Genomic DNA, 15,852 nt, shown 5'->3' with positions numbered 1-15,852 from the left:
TTATGGGTTTCAATCTTATAGGAGCAAGATACCATCAGAAGCATGGGGTAGTCAGCTATGTTCCAAAATTCATTTACTAAGGTCCATTTCATTTCTGATAATGATATTCAAACATATCTACCATTATCATCGAAGTCAGTGACCTAAAAATAATTAATGTTTACAAGCTGACCTGTAGACATTAAATGCACCCTGCTTTTTATATGGGAGACTTCAACAGTCGTCATACCCAATGGGATTATAGAGAAACTGATGCAAATGGTGCCAAGCTAGCCGAGTGGGCAGGTGCAAACAACATACAGCTGATTTTCAATCCCAAGGATAACTGCACTTTTAACTCAGCTAGATGGAACAGTGGCTGACTTATGTTAGTTATTAGGACCAATCAAAAGTGCCGACCAGGCATAGTGTTATAGGAAAATTCCTACACAGCCAACATCGCCCTGTCTTTATTGAGGTGGGGCCCTCAAATCCAAATTACTGAGACGACCAATGTCACACTGGAATTTTGCGAAGGCAAACTGGAACAGCTTCTCATCAGAACTAGATAAAAATGTGTGCTGAATTCCACCACGACCATTAGCTACCCAAGATTTGTGAAATTAGTAATTTCTACAGCCAAAAAACACATCCCTAGAGGTGCTATAAAAGAATACATACCTAGCTGGAACAAAAGCAGCAAAGTACTTTATAATAACTTTTTGAATAGCAGATGTGTAGAGGTCACAGATGATCTTATTGACGGCTTAAATGAAGATAGAAAGAACAAATGGATTGATACCATCGAAAGGCTGAACTTTAAACATTCAAGCAGGAAGGCATGAAGCCTCCTTAAAAAAGTATGGTTAGTAATTCCCACTACTCCTAAGCGAAAGCTGCTGTTAGGCAATCAGATAGTGTGGGTTTAGCTCTGGACAGATTCACTAAATTATTTTATTTTAATGTGGGTCAGAAAAAACCCACACTAAAATAATTAGGAAGGAAATGACCAGACTTAAAGGTTGTTCTGAAGTGACCGATCTATCAAATCCATTCACCAAAGAACTTCTTGCTGCACTCCAAGGAGTGAACTGGTAAAGCATCTGGATTTGATAATATTCACCTTGAATTTTTAAAAAACTCTGTACCAAATACAATGGTATGGCTGACAAAATTCTTCTCTAATATCCTATAGAGCAGCAGATTACCAACAGAATTTAAAAAATTGAAGATAATAGCCATCCCGAAACCTGCAGAACCAGCCGATAAACCTGAAAGCTATAGCACTGCTCAGTCTGTCTTAAGCTATCAGAAAGACTTATTTACAATAGAATTTGTATACGATATATACACGAAAACACGAGGTAAAAGTAATATTTATTAAATATACTGCCATATATTTCAGCCTGAAATTAACAGACTATCGTCAGTGGCTCAAAAACAGTTTTTACAAGGTAGTTGCAAACAATTAATTTATTCAAAAATAGAATGAGCCGTGTGATGTTAAATCGGCAATAGCGTTATACTTTCACTGAAAAAAAGGTTAATCATAAAAGTGTAAAATAAATTGCATATATATAATTTACAATATCACATTAAACAGATCATCAGATAGATGTAGTATCTAGATGGTTTCTTAAGACCTTATGTCTTTATAAAATATCATTATTGGTCTTAATTAGTAAAAAAACTTAATGATGTGTTATTCAAATCAAACTATCCCATATTTTTGATGATAGGCAGTCATTCCAATTCAAGTTAGGGCAGTGAGGTAAGGCCTCAGACTCTCTTTAAATAGGCGTTTGAATTTGTACCGACATCTATGTAGAAGGCATGTTTCAGACCAAAGAACACTGTGGTCTGCCTCTATTCCGTGTTGCGCTAATCCAGACTTATCAGATTTTTCGTGAAAAATATGACTGATGTTCTCATATTTTTTTTTTTTTTTTATTGAACATCCAGTTTGTCCAAAGTAAGAAAGATGACAGTCACATGGAACTTGGTATACACCTGGAAGAGACCTAGGTGAGTGTTTATATTTTTAGAAGAGGAAATATGTTGAGAGTTTATTAATAGGAATATAATTCACTACTAAATCATATTTCTTCAGAATTCTTGAAATCAGTTCTGAAATGCCAAAGATGTATAGGAATGGAACAAGATGTATTGATTCTTTGTTGTTTGGGTTAGGTTTGTAGGAGTCAAACAGATGTGTAGTCCTTTCGGAGAAGCCATTTAGTTTCATATATTGTTTGATAGTAGAGTTCTTCCTGTAAATGATAGGGAATTGAACAATTAGTTTTAGCTCATCGAATTAAATACTTTATGATTTCTGTCTTTTGAGAAGGTTGATGTGCTGATTGTTGAAGAATGTAACGTCCAGCGGAAGTGGGTTTTCTATAAACTGATATTGTTAAATTACCTGATGGTGAGCAGACGAGAAGAATGCCTAAAAATGATAATTTGTTGTCTCTTTCAATTTCCATAGTGAATCTGATACGAGGATGTAAAGTACTGATATTAGCTAAAAATGCTGGTAAGAAAGATATTGTGCAGACACACTGCAAAAATGTCATCTGTATATGTAACCCAAAATGAAGGTTGAAGGTGTATAGATAAAAAAAGGATGTCTTCTAAATGCTCTAATAAAAGCTGGCTAAAGCAGGGGAGAGTGGACTTCTCATGCCAGTTTCTTCTACTGCCATGAGAAGTCCACTTTGTAGAATTTGTTTTGACAAACAAAATCCAGAATGCATCACAACTTTGAACTGTTTTACCATATCAAGTGAGAATATTTCAGAAAGCAGTTGTAAAATCTCTTTGAGAGGTACATTTGTAAATAGGGATTCTATACTGAAGCTCACAATAAGATCAGTAGGTTGTATGGAGACATTTTTTAATTTGTCTAAGAAATCCAAAGAGTTTTGTGAAAAAAAGAGCAAGACATGCCTGTATATGATTTCAATAAGCTTGCTAAATATATGGTATGTGACATGTAGGTGAATCAATACAGTCTACGATCGGACAGAGAGGAAAATCTTTCTTAGGGATTTTTAGTAGGCCACAAAACCTCGGGGTTCTTGCAAAATACGTTTTTAACTTTTCTATGGAGTCTGCATCTAAACTTATAACTTCGTCTAGAGGGGAGTTTAATTTCTTAAGTCACCTGTTTGTGGAGTTATGATCCAGGTAGGTTGAGCAATCTTATAGTAAAAGAGAATGTTTCTTTTATAATTTGCAGAATCCATAATTACTGTAGCTTTTCCTTTGTCAGCTTTGGTGATAATGTGACTGTTGTGTCTTAAGGGAATGTAAAACTTTCTTTTTAGATGGAGATATGTTAGATGATGGAAGTTTGGATTTAAGTAGGATGGATGCAACTTGTAAGCAGAGATTATTAGCCTCTTCACTTGAAACGTTAAATAAGTTTCGTTCTATGCTAAAAAGGAAATCTAAATATGGTATCTTTTTTGGAACTATGGAGAATTCATGTCCTTCTGAAAAAATAAGTGTTTCACTGTCAGTTAAAGAACGTCCAGAAACATTGATAACCCAATTATCTAGAACATAGAGAGGCTTGATTTGCCTAGCAACAAGGACATTGAGTTTATGGTCTAGATGTTGATTTTGTTTATTAAATGAACATTATAGACAGTATTTAGCCACATTAAGAACTATGTAGGAAAGTTGGGTCTAAGTTTGAGGAGACAAAAGTCTGGAGATCAGCAACAAGACGAATATCAATGGCAAGACCCCTACAAACCTAACTCAAACAACAGGGAGTCAATACGCTGGGTTCTAATACCATACATCTCTAGCATTATAGATGATAATATGAGCAAGCCAAGAACATTTAACAATGGACTCCCACAAGGGTCAGTTCTGATCCCTCTTCTATTCAATTTTTAGACCTTCCAAGGACATCTGGAAAATTTGCATATGCTGATGATCTATGCATCACATCCCAACACAAGGACTTCTGTACTATAGAGCACATGCCAACTAGTGACCTAAACCACTTCTTTGAGAAGTGGTGTCTTATTCCAAGCACTAGCAAGACTGAAACATGCTGTCTCCATTTGAACAATAGCATGGAACGTGATATCTTAAGAGATATCACGTTCCATGCTATTGTTCACTAAATGGGAACATACTACTACATAATTCTAATCCAAAGTATCTGGCCATAATCTGAGACAAAACCCTCTCCTTGAATAGACATCTCTCCAATATTGCTGCCAAACTCAGGACTAGAAATAACATACTGCACAAACTTGCCAGAACAACTTGGGGGGGGGGGGGGCATGTGCTCCCACACATCAAGGGCATCTACTCTTAGCCTTGTTTACTCAACTGCTGAATAATGCTCAGCTGTTTGGCTGAAAGTGCACATGTTAAATTAATTGATACCATCCTGAATCAGACAATGCGCATCATTTCTGGAACAATAAAGACTACTTCATCATATAGGCTAGTTCTGAGTCACATACAACTGCCACAACTACAATGCAAGACAACTTGATTTGTGAGTATAACAAAATCTGCTGGAATCCACTGCTTCCTATATACTCTGTCATTGACAGCTTTACATCGCAGAGGCTTAAGTTAAGACACCTACCTATAATAACAGCACAATGACTTGTCACTGAGGACTATGATGCAACAATACCATGGCACAAATGAATGGACTACCCATGCCCCAGTAATCTAGCAGAATGTCTTAAACCCAAACAGTCCTTCATCAGGGTTTGACCTACCTTGAAAAATATGGACCACCCTAAATAGGGTCTGTACCTGCCATAGTAGGTGCAGAGCTTCCTTGTTTACTTGGGAGATAAGACCAAACTCATTTTGTGACTGTGGCAAGGATAACCAAACTATACAACATATCACATTTAACTGTCTTTACAGAGCCTATGGGACCTGTAAAAGTCACTTTATAACAGTTTCTACAGATGCTGTTGATTGGCTGTCAAACTTAGACATTCAATTTTAATTTTATGCTTACTTGTATATTTTTATATGTATATATGACTATAGTGTCACCTCACACTATTGTATCATTTTATACAGCTCTTATATATTTTATTATCTTGTATGTCCTTTTGGTGTGTGTGGTGGCATATACATGTATTCTTCTTAGTCAAATGCTAAATCCCTCTGTCCAAGCTTTAGTTCTCTAAAAAATGTGCCTCTGCAGTCCATGATAAAAATACAAAGTAAATGACCAAAGAAAGTGCTAAAAAAATCATAAAATCCAAAGCAAACTCTATAAAGGCAAAATGCAATAAACTTGCCTCCTGTTCAATTGGTAGTAGAGTATTCTGGTCCCTTGCTAAGGCTGTTTTGGACATAATATTTGCATTTGTCATTCCTTGTTTTAATTCTCACATCCTAATGGTAACATCAGCCATGGTAAAATTCAACCATGAAACTATTATCCCATTGCTCTTACCTTGGTGCTCTCTAAAGTGATGCAGAAGGTCATCAACAACAAGCTTTTTGTGTTTGATGACCTTCTGCATTACTTTTGAAACCCATCAATTAATTAGTGATCATCAATATGTATTCTACCTATTCTTGTTCTATAATACAGGATACTATTATACAGTCTCCCTCCTGTGTTTTGCAATTTGATTGCCAGCTTCTTCTTTTCATTCATTGCATGTTATGGTGGTTGAATTCCTCTCATTAGATTTCCTTATCAATGCAGGGTTGTACTCTTAACCTATGCTCTTCCTTCTTTGCATCAATACTTTTCTCTCTAACTTCAAATCCTATTCACAGTTTTGCTGATGACAGTATTCTCCATCCCTCTTCTTCATCTGAGAAACCCTGTAGTACTCAAATGATTGAAGCTTCTATAAACAATGTTTTCAACACTGATCTCCTCACCATTCACTAGTGGAAATACAATGTAGTGAATTTTAATCATATTATATTTTTTATAACAGCTGGCAAATGTTGAAAAAAAATAAAATAAAATAATAATAATAAAAAAAGAATTCATTTAATTCCACCATATTTCATCCTATGTTACAAGGACATCATCAGGCTCGAAAATTGGTTGACAGAATTCAAAACATGAATCACACACAAGCTTCAAGTGAGCATGTACTTACTTGCTCATGACTCGGTTAGCTGAGTTAACATGTGTCTTCTTTTGGTTAGTTTTCCTGAGGGATGAAGAACTTGAGTTTCTAGAGGGAAAACTATTGTTTCCCTCTAGTGACTTTATGAGACTGGCTAATTTACTTTCACATGATTCTTTGCATCCTTGATTTGAACCCAGGTCTTACCAACAAAAGGGCATTGATCCTGACTAAATTATGGCAAAAATGCAGGAATAACACTTTCTAAAATGTAGACAATACTTATCTTTGAATATGTGCTCTACATTATATAAACAGCTAATTATGAAGACACTTCAAATGCAAACATTTTTTTTTAATATTTGCATTATACTATGATTCCTTCTGCAGTGGAAAAGTAAGATAGTGGTGGGACATGACTTTGCCATCTCTGTCTAAAATCAGTTAATTAATAGCCTTGTCTGAAAATCCCTCCCCTCACAATAATTTTGTGAGGAGAGAGATTATAATATACAATATATATATAATCACACACAATATAAGTATTTAAACAGTTAAGAGAAAAGTATATTTACTGCTAACTCATCTGGTGACACTTGTAAAATATCGAACACAGCTCCTTCATCACCACTTGTCTGAGAACTAAAGCTATTTCTGGATGTATCCAACAGGTGGTCTTCAATTTTCTAAGGAGGGAAAAATTTTGCTATATTTAATATACATTAATAACTTTTAAAGGGACATAATAGTACATTTTACTTCGGAGAATATTAAATCCCAATCCGTAAAGGTTCTAACCGTAACCAAAATAATGTTGATTCAAAATAAACAAATAATGGTAACCTTTGATTATATATTTTAATTATTTTAGATATTCAATAACAATTTCAACAATGTCTAATGACTTGTTTTCTCCTGAGAAAATTAAATAAGACTGCACTATAAATTATGAAGTAGATGAATTAGCTATATTGTTTACTGAGCTGCATCTTAAAACACAAAAATATAAGATTATGAATAAATAACAGTGGCCATGATAGCGACAAAAAGCTGGCCACTAGTTATTTACAAAAGAATTAACAGACAAACTGAAACCATTGCTGTTGAAAGCAGACATTAATTCAGTACCTCCATGGAGTTTCATGATTCTTCATAAGAATTCTCCACCCAAGTTCTCAATAACTATCATGCTTCTCTTTAAATTCATTGATGTTGCACATCACATTCTCAAGCAACACATCTGATTAACACACTACTACTTGAGGAAAAAACCTGCTCAGTCCTTTGCTGATCATGCTCCTACTCAACTACCTGTAATGATCCCTTCTTCTTTACCATTCTATCAACTGATCTATGCAACACTTCCCCCTTGCCTCCCTACCCACCTACAGTGGATTAAAGCTACCTGAATACCAGATTTCCAGTCTAATCAAACTATCCAATCTTGCAGAAAGGAAAAATATACAAATAATTAGATCAATGGTCCCCCCCCCCATTCAATTTCTGTACAGAATTTCTAGAAAATTAAGCATTTAACACTGTTACACACAAAGCGAGTCTAGCCATTATCTAGATGGCTAAAAAAAATGTGTTTGGTATCATGGCTTAGATAAATTAGATACATTTTAGCACATTTCAAAAGCCGACATCAAAAAATATATTTGATTACAGAAAAAGAAACAGCTGTTATCCTTTTCTAGACACAACAGTTACACAACTACCATTATTATTTTCTATTTATATGGTACACACACACTGAAAAGTACCATTATGTAAGCAGTCACCCACACGTTAATATCCATTAAACAGTATAGCATCTTCAAAACACTTGCACTCAGAGCCAAGGGTATTTGTTTTGACCACACCACCCTTACCACAGAACTCAGTCATTTTGGTATTATTTTAGCCAATAGCCAACCCTTATAAAATACTGCATATCTTCCCAATCCCTACCAACAAATCTATCCTCCAAAGGATTAGCCTCATCCTCTTGTATATCCTTTAGTGCCTACTCCTGGACACACCAATAGCTTTGACAACATTGTCTTGAAGAACTCCATTCATAATCATCTGTATTTCAAGTTGGGACTGGCAGATTAACCTCTGGATACTCCTTCGCACGGGATTAAATGGAAGAAGACAACTGTGCTGCTGAGAAGTCACTATAGATCTCAGAGATTATTTTCAGGATCAGGATCAGTTATGAAACACTCTCCTAACCTCAAATAAATTGTCATATTCATATATTCATCATATTCAGCTTGACTTCTTAGAATGAACTTTTTTTGTCCATCACACACAGAGGCATTTTGGTAAGACAATTCCTTTTCAGTTATAATCTGAATAATTTCTGCAATAACTGAATTGAGTGCTGGTGTCTTACCACAGTCATGATTTGTGCTAAGCAAAGTATTAGCAACTCAAATTATTTTGTTCTTCTAGTGTTGTTTTCACTGTATATAAATAACCAATAACACAAGTATATCGTTATGTTTAAATGCAAACTCTGTCACAGAATAAAGGAAGCAGAACAACAGGCCATTTATGAAAGCTGTATATCCTCTATCTCTGACAACACATGAAGGAATACACTGCCAATGAGTGTGGCAAGTACTGCAGTAACAGTAAATGAGATTAAAGGAGTAGTTCAATGAGCTTTGTGTACAGCAGTGTGGCCTTCGGTGTGTGCGTGTCTTTTGACTGCAATAAACAGTAAACCAAACCCATTATTCTTATATTCATGACCTTTGTAAACACAAAGAGACTCTTGTCTTCGTGTTTACAAAGTCTCTTTGGTTTTTTTATTACTGATAACACAGTGAAGTTATACTTATGTGCACAGTAAAAAGTAAATAAACCAGTAGTCTAAATTTTATTATATCGTTATACACATGTTCTTTAAATAGACAAGCTATTTTATCATTATTGATTAGTGTTGTTACCACAGTAAAAAATTTTAACTATATGTACTGAATATGAACACTAAACCAAATATTATCATGCAGACTATTGTGGAATGAAACCTGTGAAATGGGTACATATTTGTGCTGAATCACATAAATGACAGTACAGAAATATTTTAATTAAATATTAATTACAGATATTTTGTTTCATGTTGTAAAACATTTTCAGTGTAAAAAAAAAAAAAAAAGAATTTAAATACAAAAGAATATGAACATACAATAACAATTGTAATCTCTTTTATATACAGTTATGTGTATGTATGATATATTTAAAACTATAACACTACTGGGAACTTAGGAGGAGGGAAAAAAAGTGAAGAATCAGAAAGAAAATAGAACTGCAATTCACTATGATAACGTTGGTCTAGCCATTTCCATTCCCAAAATTTAATAAATTGTGATGCGCAATTGTTAATAAGCTCCCTCCCAAATTTCCAATAGTGTTAAAGTTTAAAATCATGCAACTGAAGTTAAGATAGAAATAACCATTACTGGAAATTTTATATTTTGTTATATTTAACAAGTTCATTTTGGGAAAATTGTTGCTTTCGCCGTGACCCTAACTATCTGGCAGGGTGAAACAAAACACTACGCCCTGCAGAAATTTTGTGCTTGCATTTTGGCAAATCCGTCACATATCATGACCATTCTTCGACTGTAATCAAATCTGTGTCGAGGGAAGGGGAGAACTAATGTGCTTGTTTTAGGATATATTAGAAAACAATAACGAAGGAGAATGCTATATTTGGTTGGTATATTTAAATTACTAAAAGATGTAAATATGTGGATAGGAAATATAATGGAGAGAAAGAAAATAGAAATACTCCTCTCATTACTGGAAAACGAATTGGGAAAAACTAGGGAGGAGACCAGACTCTGTCAGGTATGTTGCTTGGGTGGCAGATGAGGGAAGCCCGAATGGGTTGCTACAAATAAAGAATTAGGAGCCTTGGACCAAAGGGTGTGGCACAGAAATGGCAAGCTGGCCATGTTAAAATGCCAAAATCTTTCATGGATTACATGACTACTGGGAATATATCTCATACTACTGTGTACTGGGTAGCCAAAGCAACAACACGAGCTTCACATAGCATTGGTGAGAAATCTTCTATGTGGTCAACAAAACGTACTAAGTATATCATCATCATCAAATTCCTAATATATACCCTCTAGGGAGTGTACAGGATATGATAGTACTACTACATAAGCAATTACATCATTACTAACTTCCTATCTACAATTTTCCTCCAAATCAGTCTGTTACCTGTCAAGGACGCTCCAACATTATCAGATCTTATATTTCTATCTTCTACAATTTTCCAGAAAACAGAGGTGGATAGAACGAAAGAAGATAAGGGAAAGACTCTTTATCTGCTGCACCAAAGATCGGACACTTCCTCCAGACCTACCTGGAGTATGATAGGTCCCTTGCAGTTGCAAACTCCTACTGCATCCAAATATGCAGGACAGCCAATATCAGGATATCCGAACACAAGGACTATATCCAGTTCCACCAATACAGCCACTCAGGACTTGCTGACCGTGCACTGGACACCCACCACATAAAATGCTTGAAGGCCACTTCATTTCACCACAGCAAGTACAAAAGATTATTCCTTGAATCAGCCTCAGCTCTGAAAAACTTACCCAACCTTTGACAAATTTGGGTACATGAGACTGCCCCAAATCTGGAAAGCATACATTCTAAGATAGTCAGGCCAGCAGCCAAGACAACCCATTTAGCCCATTAGGGGGCACCTAATAGGACTCTAAGACTGGCTTCACTTGCCTTTCTTTTGCCTCATTTGCTTAGTGTGAGTACCTACGTGCACATATCATTGTTTTGTGATCCCTGAAGATGGCAATGTAACATTGCCGAAATACAGGTACTGTAGTTATTAAAGTTTTTATAATTAATGGTTTAGTTTATGCTGTCATTTCCTAAAAATTTAGTTGAACACCTTAAGTGCCTTTTCAATACATTCTGTCATCATCGTCATCAAATTCCTGACATTTACCCTCAAGGGGTGTACAGGATATGATAGTACTACATGAAAAATTTACATCATTACCAACTTCTTATCTACAATTTTCCTCCAAATCAATCTATTACCTGTCAAGGCTTCAAAATTGTCAGAACTTATATTACTATCTTCTTTTTACCATACCTAACCACCTACATCTTGGTCTTCCTCTGGGTCTTTTTCCTGTCAACCTGGCAGAGAACACTTGTTCTGCTAATCTTTCCTCTCCCATTCTGTTTAAGTAGCCATACCACCTGAGATTAGCTCTGCTAACGCATTCCTGGATGCTGGCAATGTCAACTTCTTTCCTAATATCCTCGTTTTTAATATGATATTGCCATTGATACCATCTGTTCATGCCCCTAATCTTTCTCAGGACTCTCATACCTGCAGTCTTTTATTTCAATATTAGTTTAATTTCAATATCAAAACACATTTTGATATTAGTTTAATATCAAAATGCGTTTCTCCACTCTTCCTAAACTCCGGTCAATTCTAAGCAACCCCAAAGAAAATCATCAACATCTTCAGTTTCCAGGTGTCTACAAAATTAAATACTACTGTGGGAAACCATATTACAGCCAAACTGAAAAATATATTTTTCTACGTCTCGAAGAACAGCAGAGAGACATCTCGTACAATAGAACCAGAGCCAGCACCCTCTCCAGCCACGTCTTGTTCTCAGGTAACTCCAATAATGAAGGCCGCCAACATCAAATAGATTAGAATTCAACATCGAACATTCATATATGTTACGATGAATTAGAACGTTGTATTCTGGAATCTAAAGAAATAATCCTCGACTCTTCCCACATGAACAGCAATCTCGGTTACAGTCTGCCAGACTCACATAACTCTGCTATTCGGTACTGGCGAACTCGTGAAGTCATCATGTACATAACAACAGAACTGTAGCTCAGACTCTGATTAACTTCAGTTTTTAATGCTCTGTTGTTGTAATGGTGTAATGTTTTTTTAAGGCATTTTATTTGCTTTTTATGTTATGAAAATAACCTGACGAAGTCGGCATTCCGACGAAACTAGTTGTGTGGTTATATTAAATTTACTTTTTCTCTATTATCTTGGAATTTAGTCAGTAAATAATATTAACACACACACACACACACACACACACACGGCCATTGCCAGATTATATTGTAGCCTGAGGCAAACAGTTAAATATCACCCCTGATGGATTATAAGGCAAAAATAAGAAAATCAATATCATAAAATTCCTGATATGTACTCTCAAGGGATGTACAGGATATGGCAGTACCACATGAAAAATTTAGATCATTACTAAGTTCCTATCTACAATTTTCATCCAAATAAGTCTGTTACTTGTCAAGACTCGAGCATTATCAGATCTTATATTTCTATCGTCTACGGCACTTTGTACCGTATCAATCCAAATATACCTTGGTCTTCCTCTGAGTCGTTTTCCTGCCAACCTGACATAGAACACTTGCTTTGCTATTCATTTCTATGCAAATTCTATTTAAGTGACCATACCACCTGAGATTACCTTTGCTAACACATTCCTGGATGCCGACAATATCAAGTTCTTTCCTAATATCCTCGTTTTTAATATGATATTGCCATTGATGCCATCTGTTCACGCCTATAATCTTTCTCAGGACTCTCATATCTGCAATCTCTAGTGTTTGGTCAAGTGTTTTACTTCTGACCCAGCTCTCAGATCCATAAATTAAAACTGGTTTGAACACTGTCTTGTATACAGCTAATTTAGTGTTCTGACTAATTTCTCTCTTATTCCATATGAATTTATTCAATTGACTTCCTACCATACCAGCTTTGTTGATTGTGTTTTCTATTTCAATATTTAATTTATCATCTTCACTAAAAATTGTGCCTAAGTAGCTGAAATGTTTTACTTGTTCCACAGGTGCTCCATTCACAACACAGTTGACATTTTCAATGATTCTACCTATTTTCATTGTCTTTGTCTTTTTATTGCTGACCTTCATACCATATCTATTACAACAGTTATTCAATTTAGTCAGGGAATCTTGCAGACTTGTAGCGGATTTATTTAGAAGTATAACATTGTCCGCATAGAGCAAAGAGCATACACATTAACATCACCAATTCTGATGTCATGTTTAATACCACTTTCCTTCATAATGTGATCCATATAGATAATGAATAACAGAGGGGATAATGTACATCCTTGTCTCACACCAGATTTAACATTAAACCATCTTCCTGTACTTCCTTCAATTCTAACCTGACTTGCAACTCAAATAAAGACAAATATTGCTTGATATAATGCCCCATTGACACCATATAACTGTAGCATATTGAATAGCTCATCTCTTGGCACCTTGTAATATACCTTTTCCAAATCGACAAAACTTAAATACATATCTTTGTTATATTCCCTTGCTTTTTCAACTATTTTTCGTAAAGTGAAGATCTGATCCTGATAGCCTCTATTTGGCTTGAATCCAGCTTGTTCTTCACCAAGCTTTTATTTTTTTTTCCACAATTCTTCTCAACCGTTTCTCAAGTATACTGGCATAAATCTTGCCAGGAACACTCAGTACGGAAATACCTCTGTAATTCTCACAATCAGTTTTATTTCCCTTTTTATATATGGGCACTATTAGAGCTCTACTCCAGTCATCAGGAATTCGTCCGTCTGTCCAGGTCTTCTGAACTATGCAGTGCATCCACTGTAAGACTTTTATACCATCATACTTCAGCATTTCTGGTCGAATATCATCTACTTCTGCTGCCTTTCAACATTTCAAGCATCTGATAGCTTTTTCTACTTCACGTAAGGATATGTATTGCTGACCATATGCCTGTTGAGTGTTTTTTTACCAATGTACTATCACTGCTTGTTTCATTTAACAATTTTTTGAAGTAATTACTCCATACTTCAAGGATATCTTTTTCTTCTGTTTTCATTCGACAACCTCCAGAATATCTTACCAATTTCTTGATATTTATTTTCAATATTCTTGCCAAAGTCCTCCCATGACTTTTGTTTAGCTAGTTTTACACAGTGTTTAGCTTTCTTACATTTGTCTCTGTATTCTTTAAGAGCACAAGCTGACTTATTTGCCAGGAACGTTTGATATGCTTTCTTCTTTTCCTTCACTGCCTCTTTAACTTCCTGTGTCCAACATGGAGTTCTAATTTTCCTATCCTTGCAGACAACCTCACAACATGCCTCTCTGGCTGAATCAATCAGTGTTTTCTTGAAAGCTTGCCACTGAATCTCCAAGGTTTGGTTCCTGTTCTCAAACTCATTTTTTCTTCAATAATCTTTGTGTATTTTAGCCTACAGTTCACATCTGAGAGCTGCTCAACTTTTATTCGCTTTAAAACTTTCTTACATGTTATTCTTTTCAATACGAAATTCAATTTCATCATGCTCAAGACTAAATAGTGATCGCTTCCAATTTCAAATCCTCTGTACACTCTGGTGTCCTGCACCAGGGAGAAAACATCACTATCAACAATAACATAGTCAATGATACTTTTCTTATTCCTTGCCTCTTCTCTCCATGTGAATTTGTGCACATTTTTATGTTCCAACATAAATTTGTGTTAGTAATAACCAGTCCATGTCCTGAGCAGAAATCCAACAGGTATTTGCCATTATTATTAGCTTTGCTCTTTTCTCCAAATATTTTTTGTATGTCTGATAATCGTTTCCTACTCTGCTATTTAGATCCCCAACAAGATCCAACTTTTCCTTTTTCATTGTGTCAGTTGCTTTCTCTAAAGCACCAAAAAATTCCTCTGTGGGACCATAGGCACAAATAAGTCTCATTGTTCAATTCCCCATTCTGATATTTGCCCACATCACTCTACTTGAGACTGCCTGCCATTCAAGAAGATTAGCCTCGTATTTTGTGTTGAGTAGTATGGCTACTCCTTCTTTTCCTTGATTGTCATTGCCTGAATATAACATTTTGTATTTATTGCTCAGAAAGATCTCACCAGTTTTTGTCTTTTTTGTTTCAGTCACCCCTATTATGTCGATCTGGTACTTATCTAATTCCTCAGTTAGCTCCATTTCTTTGCCATTCAATCTTCTTATGTTAATAGTACCGATCTTTAACTGTGGTGATATTGGGTTGCAGTGTGCTTTCAGATTTGTTCAGGTAGCTGACTTTTCACTGTTCGGCCTGGTTCCTTGACGAAAACAACAGGGGCCTTATTTAACCAGGCGATGCCCCAGCCGGAATGAAATTTTGTCATGTTGTACCATCATTTTGTATATTGGTTTAAGCCGATAAGAATACAATTTGGTCTGCTAAATCCCAAATTGCCTGTCCATCCTTGTTCATTCAGTATCCAGGTAGATATGCAACAGGGTGCACCACGAGAAGGTGAGGATTGGACATTAGGTCAGAAGCCCTGATTGGTTCTCCGCATTCCTTTAAAGGCTATGTGGAGGTCTCCTCTCAGTTATACAGCTTTAACCTTTAAGAAAATCTCCAATTGCTATTTTGTTTTTATTACAAGAGAAACATTAATGCAAAAATGATTACATAATAATATTAATGAAATGTTTGCTCTATGGGGTATCACGCAGTAAAACTGTTTATAAGCTCTTCTAAATTTAAATTATAAGCTATGTCTACTTCTATCGATATAGTTGCTAGACCAACCAATCTTTCTTGGGTCATTGCTGTTCACAAATAATTTTTAATCAGTTTAAGCTTGGAAAAACTTCTTTCCATGCTTGGTATGATAAAACAGGAATTGTTAGGGTAGTGACGGCACCTACCACAATACAGCTGAACGAGCGCCCCT

General features: G+C 35.6%; 1 protein-coding gene across 1 annotated transcript in view; it reads right to left on the bottom strand.

Moving 5' to 3' along the window:
• Positions 1-15,852, bottom strand: part of LOC150098332 (ras-specific guanine nucleotide-releasing factor RalGPS1-like) — a 321,760-nt gene that overhangs the window by 252,596 nt on the left and 53,312 nt on the right. Inside the window, exon 3 of the mRNA XM_090405650.1 lies at positions 6,647-6,757. Coding sequence (XP_090261776.1) covers positions 6,647-6,757 — 111 coding nt within the window. The remainder of the gene's footprint in view (positions 1-6,646; positions 6,758-15,852) is intronic.

This window comes from Typopeltis vanoorti, chromosome 15 (assembly GCF_054136105.1).
Source record: "Typopeltis vanoorti isolate ZY-2024b chromosome 15, IOZ_Tvanoo_1.0, whole genome shotgun sequence".
In the NCBI taxonomy this organism is placed as follows: Eukaryota; Metazoa; Arthropoda; class Arachnida; order Uropygi; family Thelyphonidae; genus Typopeltis; species Typopeltis vanoorti.
This window is presented reverse-complemented; position numbering and strand designations above follow the sequence as displayed.